This window comes from Bos indicus, chromosome 2, assembly GCF_029378745.1.
Source record: "Bos indicus isolate NIAB-ARS_2022 breed Sahiwal x Tharparkar chromosome 2, NIAB-ARS_B.indTharparkar_mat_pri_1.0, whole genome shotgun sequence".
Lineage (NCBI taxonomy): Eukaryota > Metazoa > Chordata > Mammalia > Artiodactyla > Bovidae > Bos > Bos indicus.
This window is the reverse complement of record NC_091761.1, coordinates 17817803-17837454: the sequence shown is the minus strand read 5'-3', so window position 1 is coordinate 17837454 and position 19652 is coordinate 17817803. Positions and strand designations below refer to the sequence as shown.

The following is a 19652-nucleotide window of genomic DNA, read 5'->3' as shown; positions in this document are numbered from 1 at the left end:
GAGAAGACTCTACACATGGACATCACCAGATGGCCAACAATGAAATCAGACTGATTATTTTCTTTGCAGCCAAAGATGGAGACACTCTATTCAGTCAGCAAAATAAGACCAGGATCTGACTGTGGCTCAGATCATGAACTCCTTATTGGCAAATTCAGACTTAAATTGAAGAAAGTAGGGAAAACCACTAGACCATTCAGGTATGACCTAAATCAAATCCCTTATGATTATACAGTGGAAGTGAGAAATAGATTTAAGGGACTAGATCTGATAGACAGAGTACCTAAAAACTATGGATGGAAGTTCGTGACATTGTACAGGAGACAGGGAACAAGACCATCCACAAGAAAAAGAAATGCAAAAAAGCAAAATGGCTGTCTGAGGAGGCCTTACAAATAGCTGTGAATAGAAGAGAAGGGAAAAGCAAAGGAGAAAAGGAAAGATACACCCATTTGAATGCAGAGTTCCAAAGAATAGCAAGGAGAGATAGGAAAGCCTTTCTCAGTGATCAGTGCAAAGAAATAGAGGAAAACAATAGAATGGGAAAGACTAGAGATCGTGTCAAGAAAATTACAGATACCAAGGGAACATTTCATGCAAAGATGGGCTCAATAAAGGACAGAAATGGTTCGGACCTAACAGAAGCAGAAGATATTAAGAAGAGGTAGCAAGAATACACAGAAGATCAAAAAAAAGATCTTCATGACCCATGTAATCATGATGGTGTGTTCACTCACCTAAAGCCAGACATCCTAGAATCTGAAGTCAAGTGGGCCTTAGGAAGCATCACTACAAACAAACCTAACAGAGGTGATGGAATTCCAGGTGAGCTATTTCAAATCCTAAAAGATGATGCTGTGAAAGTGCCACACTCAATATGCCTGCAAATTTGGAAAACTCAGCAGTAGCCACAGGACTGGAAAAGGTCAGTTTTCTTTCCAATCACTAAGAAAGGCAATGCCAAAGAATGCTCAAACTACCGCATAACTGCACTCATCTCACACGCTAGCAAAGTAATGATCACAATTCTCCAAGTCAAGCTTCAACAATATGAGAACCGTGAAATTCCAGATGTTCAAGCTGGTTTTAGAAAAGGCAGAGGAACCAGAGATCAAATTGCCAACATCCACTGGATCACCGAAAAAGCAACAGAGTTCCAGAAAAACATCTATTTATCCTTTATTGACTATGCCAAAGCCTTTGACTGTGTGGATCACAAGAAACTGTGGAAAATTCTGAAAGAGATGGGAATACCAGACCACCTGACCTGCCTCTTGAGAAATCTGTATGCAGGTCAGGAAGCAACAGTTAGAACTGGACATGGAACAACAGACTGGTTCCAAATAGGAAAAGGAGTACGTCAAGGCTGTATATTGTCACCCTGCTTATATAACTTATATGCAGAGTACATCATGAGAAACGCTGGGCTGGATGAAGCACAAGCTGGAATCAAGATTGCCAGGAGAAATATCAATAACCTCAGATATGCAGATGACACTACCCTTATGGCAGAAAGTGAAGAAGAACTAAAGAGGCTTTTGATGAAAGTGAAAAAGGAGAGTGAAAAAGTTGGCTTAAAGCTCAACATTCAGAAAACGAAGATCATGACATCTGGTCCTATCACTTCATGGCAAATAGATGGGGAAACAGTGGAAACTTGGCTGACTTTATTTTTCTGGGCTCCAAAATCACTGCAGATGGTGACTGCAGCCAAGAAATTAAAAGACACTTGCTCCTTGGAAGGAAAGTTATGACCAACCTAAACAGCATATTAAAAAACAGCCATTACTTTGCCAACAAAGGTCCATCTAGTCAAGGCTATGGTTTTTCCAGTAGTTGTGTATGGATGTGAGTGTTGGACTATAAAGAAAGCTGAGTGTCAAAGAATTGATGCTTTTGAACTGTGTTGTTGGAGAAGACTTGAGAGTTCCTTGGACTGCAAGGAGATCCAATCAGTCCATCCTAACGGAGATCAGTCCTTGGTGTTCATTGGAAGGACTGACGTTGAAGCTGAAACTCCAATATTTGGCCATCTGATGCTAAGTGCTGACTTATTGAAAAGACTCTGATGCTGGGAAAGATTGAGGGCAGGAGGAGAAGGGGATGACAGAGGATGAGATGGTGGATGGCATCACTCACTCAATGGACATGAGTTTGAGTGAACTCCAGGAGTTGGTGATGGACAAGGAGGCCTGGCGTGCTGCAGCCCATGGGGTCGCAAAAGTCGGATACAACTGAGCGACTAAACTGAACTGAACTATGTTTTCCAGCTGTTTATTCTAACATTTGATCACACAAAGTGAAGTATTTTTCAAGGGTAAACTGTCTAGATATATCATGACCTTCAAAAAATAAAATCTCTATAGTGCACTTAAAGATTGTATTTTTCTGCATATACAAACCCTACTTACAACACAATACCCTGTGATATGAGCCTTCTAGATATTGAATAAATTTTTATTTGTATTGATTGTCACTATATCTAAAAAAGTAATATTAAAGTATCAGATCAGATCAGATCAGATCAGTCGCTCAGTCGTGTCCGACTCTTTGCAACCCCATGAATCGCAGCATGCCAGGCCTCCCTGTCCCTCACCAACTTCTGGAGTTCACTGAGACTCATGTCCATCGAGTCAGTGATGCCATCCAGCCATCTCATCCTCTGTAGTCCCCTTCTCCTCCTGCCCCCAATCCCTCCCAGCATCACAGTCTTTTCCAATGAGTCAACTCTTTGCATGTGGTGGCCAAAGTGCTGGAGTTTCAGCTTTAGCATCATTCCTTCCAAAGAAATATATATTATACTAATAATACGTCATTATGAAGTATAAATAACAAAGTCAAGATGGATCAGTGAGGGGTGTACACCGGTTAAAGTGAATTTATAACTTGTTAAAATTTAAACGAGCATTTTTTTTATAAAGCATCAAGGGTGGATGCCTTGACATTTTGACATTGAGAACTTGGGTGATATTTCTTTCAAATGTATTTTTAAATATTCAGTGTTACTCAATGAGATAGTGTTTCTTAAACTTACATTGAGAACATGGGTGGTATTTCCTTCAAATGTATTTTTAAATATTCAGTGTTACTCAGTGAGATAGTGTTTCTTAAACTTATTCAATGAGTATTTTTAAATTATACAAATGTAGAGAAAATACTGAATAGTATAGTAGACCACAATGTATCTATATCTCAGCTACATTTAAAATATATGTATAAATTTAAGATAAAGGAAGTCATATTATGATTGTTCCTGTAAGGAGGCTTTTTAGGCATTATGCCCATTATACAAAGGCCATTGGAAAATTGGAGGGTGCAATTGTGATTCTTCAGAGCTTAGAAACAATTTTCTCCTCTTTAATGTCCCTGTAGTACTTTATTGCTCATTTTTTTAAAGTTGTTTTCTTACTGGAGGATAATTGCTTTACAATATTGTGGTTTCTGTTGTACACTAACATGAATCAGCCACAGGTATACATATGTCCCCTCCCGCCTGAACCCCTCTTTCACCTCCCACCCCAACCCACCCGTCTAGATTGTTCCAGAACATGGGCTAAGTTTCCTGTGTCACATAGCAAACTCCCACTTGCTATGTGTAATTACTTTATGGTAATGCATGTTTCCATGTTACTCTCTCATTTCACCCCCCGCTTCTTCCCCCACTGTGTCCACAAGTCTGTTACCTGTGTCTGTATCCCCATTGCTGCCCTAAAAATGGGTTCATCAGTACCATCTTTCTAGACTCCATACATATGCATTGATATTTGTCTTTCTCCTTTTTAAAAAGCATCATTTTGACATTTTGTGTCTAAGAGCTGGTTAATGAAAGGAAGAAAAGCATAAGGAATATGTGGAAACCCTGCCACCTGCCCATACTTCCTGTGTATACGTGTGTGTGTGTGTGTGTGTGTGTAACTGTTTACAGTATCATAGTAAGCTCTTCAATGTAAAGACAATATTTGTCTTTCTCTTTCTGACTTATTTCACTCTGTATAATAGGCTCTGCTGCTGCTGCTGCTGCTGCTAAGTTGCTTCAGTCGTGTCCGACTCTGTGCGACCCCAGAGACGGCAGCCCACCCGTCCCTGGGGTTCTCAAAGCAAGAACACTGGAGCGGGTTGCCATTTCCTTCTCCAATGCATGAAAGTGAAAAGTGAAAGTGAAGTCGCTCAGTCGTGTCCGACTCTTAGCGACCCCATGGACTGCAGCCTACCAGGCTCCTCCGTCCATGTGATTTTCCAGGCAGGAGTACTGGAGTGGGGTGCCATTTCATCCAATTCATTAGGACTGACTCAAATGTGTTCTTTTTTTATAGCTGGGTAATATTTCATTGTATATGTGTACCATAATTTCTTTACCATTCATCTGTCAATGGACATTTAGGTTGTTTCCATGTCCTGCTGCTGCTGCTAAGTCACTTCAGTCGTGTCCGACTCTGTGCGACCTCATGGACGGCAGCCCATCAGGTTCCACCGTCCCTGGGATTCTCCAGGCAAGAACACTGGAGTGGGTTGCCATTTCCTTCTCCAATGCATGGAAGTGAAAAGTGAAAGTGAAGTCGCTCAGTCATGTCCGACTCTTAGCGACCCCATGGACTGCAGCCTACCAGGCTCCTCCGTCCATGGGATTTTCCAAGCAAGAGTACTGGAGTGGGGTGCCAGTCCTAGCTATTGTAAAAAGTGCTGCCATGAACATGGGTCCATGTATCTCTTTCAATTATGTTTTTTTCAGGGTATACACCCAATAGTGGGATTGTTGGGCCATATGGTAGTTCTATTCCTGGTGTTTTAAGGAATTTCCATACTGTTCTTCATAGTGGCTGTATCAATTTACATTCTTACCAACAGTTATTGCTCACTTTTACATCATGGTGCTGAGTCTTAAATTGGGATTATATACAAATAACACTCAATAAACATTTGAGTTGGATCTTATTCTAAACCCTGGACATTCTGAGATGTACTAATTCCACTCCTCCAGAATCATATAATCTGGTAATGTAGACAAATAGGGAAATAAATTATTATACACAATATGTTGGGTGGTAAATCAGAAGAACTCATAGAAAACAAAATTCACCAATAAATGTATGCATCCCCCATTAATCTGTAGGCTCCCTGATGACAAAGGCCAGGTACTCTTCAATTCACATGCCTCTGGGTTTCTCACCTGGCATGGGTTCAGAAAATATTGGCTTAATTATGTGTTGTTGAATTGAGAGCAACCAGGCTGGTAAAGAGTCTGGAAATTATTTGTTGAAAGACTTTAACTTTAACTAGGCATGCTTTGCCCAAATGAAAGAAGATTACATAGGACATTTAGTCTTCAACTATTTCCAAGACTGTCACATAGTGGAGGGAATGAACTTATTCTGTAACTTGCCAGAGGATAAAGTCTTCCATGCATTCATCCTGGTTCTAATGTCTGAAATGCTACGAAATAAGTCTCCAACATGCAACACAACCTTAGCATTGCTGAAGAAGAAAAAAGTATAGGTTTTGAAGTAAATTTAAATACAGTGAATATTAGAGATAGGTTTAATTGTAGTTTTTCCAGTCATATTATTAACTACTGTCATCCTAACATTCACATTTTGTGCTACTCATTAATCAACATCTCAGAACCTTATGATAATTCCTAACTATAATTATGTTCTTATTTGGTTGCAAGTCGTGTCTGACTCTTTTGCCACCCCTTGGACTGTAGCCCGTCAGGCTCCTCTGCCCATGGGACTACCCAGGCAAGAATACTAGAGTGGGTTGCCATTTCCTTCTCCAGGGGATCTTCCCAATCCAGGGATAGACTTGCACCTCCTGCATTTTCAAGTGGATTCCTTACCACTGAACTACCAGGGAAGTCCTGTTATAATTTATTATTTATTTATTATATTATAATATTATAATTTATTATAAATTACAGTCTAGCTGTAATTTATTTCCCTAAATTTAAAGATAATAGATATTGATGTGATCTGAATGTGTGTCCTTCCTAAAATTCATATATTGAAATCCTAATGCTCAGTGTGATGATATTAGGAAATGGGACTTTTGGGAGGTGAATAGGTCCTGAGGATGAAGTTCTCATGAATGGGATTAGTGTCCTTATAAAAGAGATCTCATGGAGCTCCCCAACCCCTTCCACCATATAAGGACACAATGAGGAGTCTGTAACCCAGAAGAGGGCCCTTACTCAACCATACCGTCACCCTGACCTCAGACATCCAGCCTCCAGAACTATGAGGAATAAAATTCTGCTGTTGATAAGCTGCCTAATCCATGGTATTTTATTACTGCATCCTAAATAAACTAAGAAGATACAACGTCCTTAACTGAAAATGAGAGTTTTGCCCTTGAATATGCATTTCTAATCAACTAATCTTAATTATATCCCGCTGAATTAGTTGATTAATAAACTTCACCAACTCCCATTTTATGAAAACAAAGCCCTTGAAGCTACCTTGAGGATATGAAGTGGGAGCCAGATATCCTGACAAGAGCCTCCTGCAACTTTGGTGCTTAAAGTGTTACACAGAAGAACACAAAAATGTCATGATAAACTTGCCCCCAGAATGGAAGAATATTTTGTCCTCACAAAAGTAAACTATGATTCTTATCTTTGCCTAGCACTGTTACCCATTTTTCTAGAGTAAGAGGATGTCTGGTGGACTCCCTTGGAAGGCAGGGCATCCATCCCACCATCAGCTGGATGCCAGGGACTTGCAGCCTAAGCCCCCAAACACAGCAGCTTGTGCCCCGTGACAAATGGCTCACTGAGCCACAGATCCTAGTAACTGAAGGAGCCAACACTAACAATGGCATTAGGGCACTCCCTCTTCTGGTTTCTTCCCACATGTTTATGGAAAAGTCCCTTACTTCCATCACAACCCCTCCCCTTCCAGTCCCTCTGGAAAATGCTGTCACATGATGGCCTTAGTACCAAAGCACTTCACCAAAAGCATCCATCAGTGTCAGGTTTCCAGAGGTACAATTGCTGCATTATGATCATGTTCGTAGGATAAAGATTGAATTGAGGCCACAGAACCCATCTCAGTGGCCAATATTCGATTCACTTTCCAGCCTAAGAGTAATTTTGGGTGACCCTGTTTACCCAATGTAGGCTCAGCTAGACTGCTGCTGCTGTATAAAAATGGGCATGCCACTGTCTAACACTGATACTTTTGATGCTATTTATAACCCCTGTTAGTGACAGGTCCTATAGAACAATAACCTGTTACAAGTATATACATATATGTGGTTGGATCTCAAAACATTTACACAGGAAAGACTGAGTCTTTTAATCTTTGAGTTTTAGAAAAATAATGATCCATCATCTAGGCTCCTTTGGAGGGTGTTAAAAATACAAAATTTGTGGTTTTAAAAACACCTTCTGTCACTATCCAGCATGATCAGGTTTATGAAGCTAAAAGGGGAGTTGTTGTTGCTGTTTAGTTGCTAAGTTGTGTCAGAATCTTTTGCAGCCCCATGGACTGCAGCCTGCCACCTCTATCCATGGGGTTCAGTTCACTTCAGTTGCTCAGTTGTGTACGATTCTTTGCAACCCCATGAATTGTAGCACGCTAGGCCTCCCTGTCCATCACCAACACCCAGAGTTCACTCAAACTCAGCTCCATTGAGTCGGTGATGCCATCCAACCATCTCATCCTGTGTCATCCCCTTCTCCTGCCCCCAATCCCTCCCAGCATCAGAGTCTAAAGTACTGGAGTTTCAGCTTTAGCATCATTCCTTCCAAAGAACACGCAGGACTGATCTCCTTCAGAATGGACGGGTTGGATCTCCAGTCTCCAAGGGACTCTCAAGAATCTTCTCCAACAACACAGCTCAAAAGCATCAATTCTTCATTGCTCAGCTTTCTTCACAGTCCAACTCTCACATCCATACATGACCACTGGAAAAACCATAGCCTTGACTAGACGGACCTTTGTTGGCAAAGTAATGTCTCTGTTTTTGAATATGCTATCTAGGTTGGTCATAACTTTCCTTCCAAGGAGTAAGCGTCTTTTAATTTCATGGCTCCAATCACCATCTGCAGTGATTTTGGAGCCCCCCAAAATAAAGTCTGATACTGTTTCCACTGTTTCCTCATCTATTTCACATGAAGTGATGGGACCGGATGCCATGATCTTCATTTTCTGAATGTTGAGCTTTAAGCCAACTTTTTCACTCTCCACTTTCACTTTCATCAAGAGGCTTTTTCGTTCCTCTTCACTTTCTGCCATAAGGGTAGTGTCATCTGCATATCTGAGGTTATTGATATTTCTCCTGGCAATCTTGATTCCAGCTTGTGCTTCTTCCAGCCCAGCATTTCTCATGATGTACTTTGCATATAAGTTAAATAAGCAGGGTGACAATATACAGCCTTGACGTACTCCTTTTCCTATTTGGAACCAGTCTGTTGTTCCATGTCCAGTTCTAACTATTGCTTCCTGACCTGCATACAGATTTCTCAAGAGGCAGGTCAGGTGGTCTGGTATTCCCATCTCTTTCAGAATTTTCCACAGTTTCTTGTGATCCACATAGTCAAAGGCTTTGACATAGTCAATAAAGCAGAAATAGATGTTTTTCTGGAACTCTCTTGCTTTTTTGATGATCCAGCAGATGTTGGCAATTGATCCCTGGTTCCTCTGCCTTTTCTAAAACCAGCTTGAACATCTGGAAGTTCACAGTTCATGTATTCCTGAAGCCTGGCTTGGAGAATTTTGAGCATTACTTTACTAGCCTGTGAGATGAGTGCAATTCTGCAGTAGTCTGAGCATTCTTTGGCATTGCCTTTCTTTGGGATTGGAATGAAAACTGACCTTTTCCAGTCCTGTGGCCACTGCTGAGTTTTCCAAATTTGCTGGCTGATTGAGTGCAGCACTTTCACAGCATCATCTTTCAGGATTTGAAATACCTCAACTGGAATTCCATCACCTCCACTAGCTTTGTTCATAGTGATGCTTTCTAAGGCTCACTTGACTTCACATTCCAAGATGTCTGGCTCTAGGTGAGTGATCACACCATTGTGATTATCTTGGTCGTGAAGATCTTTTTTGTACAGTTCTTCTGTGTATTCTTGCCACCTCTTCTTAATATCTTCTGCTTCTGTTAGGTCCATACCACTTCCGTTCTTTATCGAGACCATCTTTGCGTGAAATGTTCCCTTGGTATCTCTAATTTTCCTGAAAAGATCTCTAGTCTTTCATATTCTGTTGTTTTCCTCTATTTCTTTGCATTGATTGCTGAGGAAGGCTTTCTTATCTCTTCTTGCTATTCTTTGGAACCCCACGTCCAAGGAGCGGTGGCTGTGTGGGGGCAGGAGGACCGAGAGAAGCTACTCCACGTTCAAGGTCAGGAGGGGCAGTGGTGAGGAGATACCCCTTGTCCAAGGTAAGGAGTAGCAGCTGCGCTTTGCTGGAGCAGCTGTGAAGAGATACCCCACGTCCAAGGTAAGAGAAACCCAAGTAAGATGGTAGGTGTTGCAAGAGGCCATCAGAGGGCAGACACACTGAAACCATAATCACAGAAAACTAGTCAACTAATCACACGGACCACAGCCTTGTCTAACTCAATGAAACCAAGCCATGCTGTGTGGGGCCGCCCAAGACAGGCGGGTCATGGTGGAGAGGTCTAACAGAATGTGGTCCACTGGAGAAAGGAATGGCAAACCACTTCAGTATTCTTGCCTTGAGAACCCCATGAACAGTATGAAAAGGCAAAATGATAGGATACTGAAAGAGGAACTCCCCAGGTGGGAGGTGCCCAATATGCTACTGGAGATCAGTGGAGAAATAACTCCAGAAAGAATGAAGGGATGGAGCCAAAGCAAAAACAATATCCAGCTGTGGATGTGACTGGTGATAGAAGCAAGGTCCAATGCTGTAAAGAGCAATATTGCATAGGAACCTGGAATGTTAGGTCCATGAATCAAGGCAAATTGGAAGTGGTCAAACAGGAGATGGCAAGAGTGAACGTCGACATTCTAGGAATCAGCAAACTCAAATGGACTGGAATGGGTGAATTTAACTCAGATGACCATTATATCTACTACTATGGGCAGGAATCCCTCAGAAGAAATGGAGTAGCCATCATGGTCAACAAAAGAGTCTGAAATGCAGTACTTGGATGCAATCTCAAAAATGACAGAATGATCTCTGTTCATTTCCAAGGCAAACCATTCAATATCACAGTAATCCAAGTCTATGCCCCAACCAGTAACGCTGAAGAAGCTGAAGTTGAACGGTTCTATGAAGACCTACAAGACCTTTTAGAACTAACACCCAAAAAAGATGTCCTTTTCATTATAGGGGACTGGAATGCAAAAGTAGGAAGTCAAGAAACACCTGGGGTAACAGGCAAATTTGGTCTTGGAATACGGAATGAAGCAGGGCAAAGACTACTAGAGTTTTGCCAAGAGAACACACTGGTCATAGCAAACACTCTTTTCCAACAACACAAGAGAAGACTCTACACATGGACATCACCAGATGGTCAACATCGAAATCAGATTGATTATATTATTTGCAACCAAAGATGGAGACGCTCTATACAGCCCGCAAAAACAAGACCAGGAGCTGACTGTGGCTCAGATCATGAACTCCTTATTGCCAAATGCAGACTTAAATTGAAGAAAGTAGGGGAAACCACTAGACCATTCAGGTATGACCTAAATCAAATCCCTTATGATTATACAGTAGAAGTGAGAAATAGTTTTAAGGGACTAGATCTGATAGATAGAATGCCTGATGAACTATGCACGGAGATTCATGACATTGTACAGGAGACAGGGATCAAGACCATCCCTATGGAAAAGAAATGCAAAAAAGCAAAATAGCTGTCTGGGGAGGCCTTCCATGGGGTTAGAATGAGACAAATGAGTTCAGGAAGCCATCTACTTGTACTCAGATCTATTTGGCAGTAATAATGAGAAGAATCCATTAGGAAGAAAAGTGATTGTTCCTACCTGCTATCTAATCTGCTTTCACAGAAAAAGATTACTGTAAACAGCTAGTCTTCCACAAATTCCTTCCTTACTTCAGTAGTGGCCCAGCCCAAATTCCGGTTGAAAAGGTCTAACACATAAACTGTTGGTAACAACTAGGCTGTTTTTATAGTTGTTTCAGGGGGAGTTGAAAATAATTTTATATAGTGTTTTATTAGACTTTCATCTGAAAAAAAAATTCACTATTTCTTTTAACCGCAATAGTGAAAGAAATTTTCCTTATAAAGAGCTGTTATTAAAAAGGTGATCTTCATTTACTGACCCTTAGGAGGAACAGTCACTGAATTCAACCATTTATTTAACCAGGAAATATTTCATGATGATCCACCAGGGCCGGCACCTCACTAGATGCTGAGGATACAAAGATGAGCAGGGTGGCATTGGCTCCTCCTCAGGAACTAAGACCCAGCAGACTGAATAACTGAACTTCCCAGAGGCTCATCTTCTACCGTCCCTTAGCATCATTTACAACCAGTTCTTTCTTGTAGAAGATGGCCAAAAATAAAGCTTTATACCCTTGCTTGGAACAAGTTGAGGTATTCATAAGCAGATAAATTTAAAATATGCTCTCATGCATGAGCATTCTCATATTCTCATCTTGAGAACTTTGAAAAGCTTATGTGAGAGGACTTCCCTGGTGGTCCAGTGGCCAAGACTCAGGGCTCCCAACGCGGGGGCCCGGGTTCCATTCCTGGCAAGGGAACTCTACCCCACACGTCACAGCTGAGTTCACACGCCACAAGTAAAGATCCTGCATGCTGCAGCAAAGATCAAAGATCCCGCAGGCCGCAATTCAGACTCGGCGCACCCAAAATAAATAAGTAAATACTAAGGGAAAAAAAGCATATGTGAAGAAGACAGGTAGTTCTTGCCTTTGGTATGAAGTTCATGAAGTTGAAGGAGTGATTTCAAGGACTCGGCACTCTCAAACTCCTGAGTGTTCTGGAGGAAATCTTCTGCTTGGTCTATTTTAATGGCAAACTACAACAGAAATACAAGGGAAACACATTTGAAAAGATAAAAACCGAAGTGCCACATTTAGTTATGTGTAAATGTTTTCCATGAATTATTGGCCTAGCCGATTGTGTATGTGTTTCTGGGATGATGTGTGTGTTTGTGTGAGCACGTGCTGGCTCCCATGTTTGTATGAGGTCTGTGTGCCCATGTAGTCAATTTGCAAAGTGCCGAGATAAGAACTTTCCTCTGTCTGAATTGCATTTCTTTCATACCTGGAAATACTAATATATGCTAAAATAAACCCATTTGGTTACTGTTCTAATGTCTATTGAAATTTTCAAGTAAAATTATTGTGTCCCGTGTAACAAATACAGCTGCTGTCAACATTCTAAAGCAGTTTCTCAAAGAACAACTAAAATGTTTGTTAACAGACATCTACAAAAGTTTGTGTAGCCAGTAACCTACATAGTTATTAGTAAATTTAACTTAAAAATCCACTTAAAGAGGTTGAAATACATAGCTGATTTTTTCCTCGATAATTAGATGTAGAATTAAAAAATGTAAGTCTCAGAACATAGTCTAATCCCATCTCTACACTTGATTTTAGGGCTGAGAAGTAACATCTAATCCCATTTCTTATACAAAGAAAGATACATATATTTGTATTAAAATATATGTGGTCCAAGTAGATACATACCAAAGGGTTATATTTATGAGAAGGAATAGGATTAGAGACAGATGAGGAATGGTAAGCTTTTAGCTTTTAAATCTATAATTTGTAATTTTGTTTGCATTTTTATCAATAATTTTATGTACCTTTATACAAATAAAAATGAAATTAGATGCAGTGAAAAAGAAAAATGGAAAATGTCTCCTCTACTTCAAGAAAAAAAAAAAGGAAACGGCTATTTGACACCCTAAATGGTAAGGAACATGACCAGCCTCTTTTTGTATTTCTCCATAGAGGAAGTATGAAAGGGAGATGCTCAAAGTGATGTCAAGATTCTCAGGGGAGTAATCTTAGAAGCAAATTTTAGAAAAGAGCAAAACATACTCAGTAATGCTAGTACAGTGTATGTGTGTATGTGTATTTGTGTGTGCGTTCACGCTCAGTAGCTCTGTTGTGTCTGACTCTTTGGGACCCCATGGACTATAGCCCATGAGGCTCCTCTGTCCATGGGATTTTCCAGGCAAGAATACTGGAGTGGATTGTCATTTCCTCCTCCAGGGGATCTTCCTGACCCAGGAATGGAACCCATGTCTCTTATGTCTCCTGCATTGGCAGGTGGATTCTTGTACCACTGCATCGCCTGGGAAGCCCACAGTATATCCACAGAGTAGACAAATAACTCTTTCATCTCAGCATGAAAGTTCAAAGGAAACTATTACCATTTAGGAGAGCATTCAAATCAACACATTCGCCTTTGCATGATGTATAGAGTAAACTCATAAAAGAGAAGTATCAGTGAGAAAGACACAAAAGCCTGTCACAGTGCCTGTCATCTTTTTCAAGTTTTATCCAAACTCTCGTCTTTGGATTTAGTGATATCTAATATTTTTATGTGACAATTTAAGGATCTACCGTGTTTGATTATTACAGCAATATAAAATCCAGTTATAAATGGCATGGAAAGATGAGAGAGCAATTGCTAAGCACACCCCCTTCTGAAATACAGAGAAGGCTTCCACCATCCTGTTAGAACCAGCAGATAGACACCAGCCAGTGTCAACTGGGGACAGTGCTCCTAAACTGAAGAACAGTGTTTCAGGAGAGAATAACCTATATGATGGTTAAGCTTGTGAGCCTGAAGTCATCTTGTACTAACCATCAGCCATGCAATAACAGGTCATTTTGTATTTCTAAAGAAATTCTGCATGCACATAGTTCACTAAGGGGATCCTATCTATACATCATTTACATCTCTAAATCATTCTAACAGTTGACTATAAGGATATTCTTTGAAGAGAAATTTCAAAGGAAAAACAAAACCCTGGGAGGTGATTTGGTTTTCCCTGTAGATCATTACAAGAAATTTTGGAGTCACTGTGTAACTTATATCTATATTTCAACTTTTTGTTTGGCATCTTTTTTAAAAAGACAACCCAATAAACAAATAATGCCTTACTCAGAAAAAGCTTCCCCAAAGTTCTAATATTAACCTTTGTCTCAGGGATATTTTCTTTTCCCTACTTTTCTTCTTTTTACAGTCAGTATAGGATGGAAGTGGCAACAGGGGGACACTTTTACACTTTTTAAAGACCCTATTCTTAGTTTTGCTTACACAAGGGGCAGGGAAAATCATGTAGGAGTTTTCCATCAGCTAAGTATGAAGTGGTTCACAAAATTGGAAGGAGGGTAATATAAGAAACTTCATCTTTTCACTAGGAATCAGAGTACTGGGCTGAATCATGGTTTGACTTAGGAAGTATAATTCCTTTTATCTCATGCAATATCTGGAAGTCATTTCTCATCATATAGAAAATCAGCTAGTATTAATGCGCCTACACAGTGAGAAACAAATATTGGGCTTCATGTTTGAAAAAAGATAACTTCCTGTGCTCAGGCAACCTGAATTTCAAGGGCACTTAATACTTATACCTCACCTACTAAGACAAAATGAATCAGATGTATCTATAATTTGACCCTTGTAGGTGTATTTCACCTGGTTTATTTCTTTTCAGGAAAGAAAATTATCTGTGGGACTTTTCCCCAAAATAATCTGTGAGTTGGACTTCATTGTTCAAACTGTGAAAAACAAACCTTGAAAGTTACAGTGAGGTTTCTGCTCCTCCTTTTAACTTTTAAACGAGTTCATGATACATGAGACTGTCTACCTCAATTTTAATGTTCTAATACTAATCTTCTTTCTTTCATTATTTTGGATTTAAGTCCTGAATTTTCAGTTTGGAAATACCATATTTTTCAAAGCTAGTGCTTTATCATAATGAAGCAGTGCTCTCACATCAAAATGAATGTCCTGCCACTTGACAGAGAAGTTAAAGTGACATTTCCAATAACTACCTTACACTAAATATTACACCTGCTTTGAAACTGTTCTTTGAGTCTCACATTTTGAAATTGGGTTCTTCAAAAAAAACTCCAGAATTCAAGAAAAATCATGACCTTCTTAGGTCCAGGACTTTTTCCTTCCATATATTTTAACGAGCTCAAACTACGGAAATTCAACTACATGCCTTAGAAAGTACTCTATCATATGCTATGCTGACAAGTCAAACATTCTATGGACTACTCTGCAGTTGCCTTATCATAAGAAGCAGAAGAAACTGAGTCCTCCAACTGTTAGTTAACAAGAACATGTTAGACCAGCATTCCTAGTAATCCTGTAATCAGAGGTAATTGTTTGATTTAGTAATTGTATTATTATTATCTAAAGAGAGAAATATATCAAAATGGCTTATGGGTAAAAATTCCCATTTTTACTTAATATTTCCCAATTTAATTAATTGCACTTTTCTTTTGTTTGAAGGTATACATTCAAAGTATTAAAATTTTTATTTTGACAATCAAAATTTAAATGTATATAACTTGGTTATTCTGCTGTTTAAAAAAAAAAATCTGATCGCAATGTCTATTCAGAAAGAAAGGATTACTCTGAAGTGGAGAAGGGAAACTTTTTTTAACAAACCTCCAAGGCATTTTCAAAAAATTCAGAGGTCAGTCTGAGAAGTTCCCTCCTTCTCTCAAGCATGGAGACCAGGGATGCCCATGCTTCGCCCAGCGTTTTGGCCATGGCATCATAGACCTGACTCTGATCCTTGTTTTCTTCAGCAGTCTTGTCTGCTTCTTGCAGGAGTTCCCATACTCGATCTTCCAAAGCCTAAGTCCAGGAAAAAAAAAGGGCAGAGTGTCACTCCCTGTAAGAATTTGGGATCATATTTTAAACACTTAGATTTTTAAAATTATATGTAATTTAGGAAGGCCTGGAAAATCCCATGGATGGAGGAGCCTGGTGGGCTGCAGTCCATGGGGTCACTGAGCCGGACACGACTGAGCGACTTCACTTTCACTTTTCACTTTCATGCATTGGAGAAGGAAATGGCAACCCACTCCAGTGTTCTTGCCTGGAGAATCCCAGGGACGGGGGAGCCTGGTGGGCTGCCATCTATGGGGTCGCACAGAGTCGGACACGACTGAAGCAACTTAGCAGCAGCAGAAGAGTATTTATAAACACAAATTGTTGTGCAGGCAAGTAGTAGAGCATACAGGAGAGAGCAGTTGTGACTGTGGTAAAATGGGGAGCATGGCCAGGCTAAAGGCATCCACATTTGGATGTTGTTGAAACACCATAGAGATTTATAAAAAAAAATGCATGATTACATACACAGGGGTACAGAATACTATGCCAACTTCACATTTCACAAAAAGAGAACTAACTGAAACACTTCTAGAAAGGAGTAATCATGAAAAGAAATTGTGAGAAATGAACCCAGTAAAACTTTTTATTCTAAATAGTTGTTACTGCTAACAAGCTTGTGAAGCTTAATGTAAATGTTAAGAGTAAGTTCTTGAAAGTGAATAGTCATAATGTAAAAATTAGAATATCTGTAACCAATACTGCATATTGCTTGAACAAAATGTGGAAGATGAAGGGCAACATGTGCTTTCATAATTGTCTCATTTGGGGACAGGAGGAGGATCCCACAGATCCTACTCTATTCTTGATATTGGCACCAAAATCAAGGCACAATTTTAAAATATAATACATTAACAATAACATGAATAAATCCTAAAATGTCAACAGAAAAGGAAACTAAACATGTGATGATGCATAATACAACAAAGAAAACGAAGTAAATAAGAATACATTTATTAGGACACACAAAACAAAACGATAGGAAAATAATTAAATATTAGTTAACACTCATAACATGAATGAGTTAATTTTTTCAATTAAAAGGCAAACAGTATCAGATTAAGGGGAAACAATTCAACTAATTTATATTTGCTGGAGTCATTCCTCAACTAAAAAGATATAAAATCTTAAAGAGATGAGATATATTAGCAGAGACAAAAATAAAGGAGAATTAGCAATGTTAATCTCAGACAAATTAGAAATCAAAACAAAATATCACTGTGATTAAAAAACAATACTTTACATTGATAAATTACACAATTCACAGGGGAAATAAGGCACTCATGATGTTTATATTTATGACATTAAAATATTTAAGGTAGGTATGTTCCTGTGTGCTAAGTCGCCTCAGTCATGCCCAACTCTTTGACACTCTATGAACTGTAGCCCGCCAGGCTCCTCTGTCTCTGGGATTCTCCGGGCAAAATACCAGAGTGGGTGGCCATGCCCTTCTCCAGGGGGTATTCTTGATCCAGGGATTGGATCCACGTTTTTTAACTCTCCTGCACTAGCAGGTGGGTTCTTTACCACTGGCGCCACCTATACCCAGTCAGACCAAAATGCAATAAAAGATCAAATAAAGAAAAAGCTATAAATACAGGCTATTTAGAAGAAAAAAATAACAATGAGGCTACTATGTTTAAAACTTAAGATACACAGATATTTTATGCTTAGATGAAATTCATAGCATTAGACAACTTTGTTTTTGAAAGAAAGAAAAAATACATTAAACATTCAAGTCTAAATTATAGAAAAAGACTCCTAAATTGAGACAAAATTAAAGGGGATTAACTTATTAAATATAAAATCAAAAATTAACAAATGAGAGATAAATATAAGAATCGATTTTTTTAAAGGTTGAGTCATTGAAAATCCAAATGAAATATAAAAACATCTGACAGGTGGGACAAGATGGCAGAGTGGGAAGATCCTGAGCTCATGTCCTCCCACAGACAAACCAGCACTACAACTACATATAGAACAACTCACTCTGAGAAACATCTGAAGACTAGTATAAACGACTCTTCCAAAATTAAGGAAAATTTTGAAAACTACATCAAGATGGAGAGAAGTGGCAAGGATGTAATGTATCAGTATACATACCACCAGAGCAGGGACCCACAAGTGGGAAGGGATATCACAAATTCGAAGGTCCTAAGGAGCAAGGGGTTCGAGCCCCATGTGGGGCACCTCAGCCTTTGGTACCAGCACTGTAGATAAGGCTCCCTTAACTGACTTTGAAAACCAGCAGGGCTTATGTAGAGATGAGACTCTTAAGAGGCTTGTACACTAACTTACTCACTGGAGTCTCAGTGCAGAGGCAAAAGTTTGAAAAGTGCCTGTTGCTCTAGCCAGCCTGCCCAAGTTGTCCAGTACATACATTCTATTAATACATAGGAGATGAAGTAAAGTTATGCCCAACCTAGACAGCATATTAAAAAGCAGAGACATTACTTTGCCGACAAAAATCCATCTATTCAAAGCTATGGTTTTTCCAGTAGTTACGTATGGATGTGAGAGTTGGACCATAAAGAAAGCTGAGTGCCAAAGAACTGATGCTTTTGAAAACTGTGGTGTTGGATAAGACTTCTTGAGAGTTCCTTGGACTGCAAGGAGATCAAACAAGTTAATCCTAAAGGAAATTAGTCCTGAATATGCATTGGAAGGACTGATGCTGAAGCTGAAACTCTAGTACTTTGGCCACCTGATGAGAAGAACTAACTCATTGGAAAAGACCCTGATGTTGGGAAAGATTGAAGATGGGAGGAGAAGGGGACGACAGAAGATGAGATGATTGGATGACATCACCGACTTGATGGACATGGGTTTGAGCAAGTTCCAGGAGTTGGTGAAGGACAGGGAGGCCTGGCATGCTGCAGTCCATGGGGTCGCAAAGAGTTGGACATGACTGAGTGACTGAACTGAACTGATGCTCCTACTCAAGATCATACCTTCAAGATTGGGAGAAGTAACTGCTTTGTCTAACCCATAGAAACAAACACAGAAAACCAAACTGAAATGAGGAATTTGTTCCAAATGAAAGAACAAGATAAAACCCAGGGTTTTATCCTAATGAAAAAACCCTAATGAAATGGAGATAAGTATTAGGTTGATACACAAGTAATCGTGGTTTCGGACCATGAATTTTAAATCATTTTAACTAGCCTCAAACACATCTTTACTAATCAAAATAGGAACCATTACAATCAACACATTGTTGCCAATGAGAAATAAATTTGTTTACTCCTGTAGCATAAAAATCTGTGCTTCAGGATTTGATGAACTCTTAGAAAGCACTTTCTGCCTCCTGTTGGTTGTGGAAACATTTTCCCTGCAAAAAGTTGTTGAGATGCTTGAAGAAGTGGTAGCTGGTTAACAAGAGGTCAGGTGAATATGGCGGATGAGGCACAACTTTGTAGCCCAATTCGTTCAACTTTTGAAGCTTTGGTTGTGTGATGCGCAGTCAGACATTGTTGTGGAGAAGAATTGGGCCCATTCTGTTGACCAACACTAGCTGCAGGCATTGCATTTCTCAATGCATCTCATTGATTTGCTGGGCATATTTCTCAGATGTAACAGGTTTTGCAGGATTCAGAAAGCTGTAGTGAATCAGACTGTCAGTAGACCACCAAACTGAACATCAGATCTTTTTTTGGTGTAAGCTTGGTTTTAGGAAGTGCTTTGGAGCTTCTTCTCAGTCCAAGCAGAGCTGGACATTGCAGGTTGTCATATAAAATCCACTTTTCAATGCACATCAGAATCCGATCAAAAAATGGTTCATTGTTGTGTAGAATAAGAAAAGACAACACTTCAAAACAACAAAT

At 39.6% G+C, this 19652-nt stretch overlaps 1 protein-coding gene across 4 annotated transcripts in view; it reads right to left on the bottom strand.

Moving 5' to 3' along the window:
* CCDC141 (coiled-coil domain containing 141) overlaps nt 1–19652 on the bottom strand; it is a 225856-nt gene that overhangs the window by 150490 nt on the left and 55714 nt on the right. For 3 of the 4 annotated variants that reach the window (XM_070802931.1, XM_019970003.2, XM_019970011.2), the window contains exons 3-4: nt 15601–15792; nt 11869–11977 (exon numbers count right to left, since the gene is read on the bottom strand). In XM_070802931.1, the coding sequence (XP_070659032.1) occupies nt 11869–11977; nt 15601–15792 (301 nt within the window). Of the gene's footprint in view, nt 1–11868; nt 11978–15600; nt 15793–19652 lie in introns of those variants that run through there. The other variant, XM_019970017.2, reaches the window with a different exon arrangement.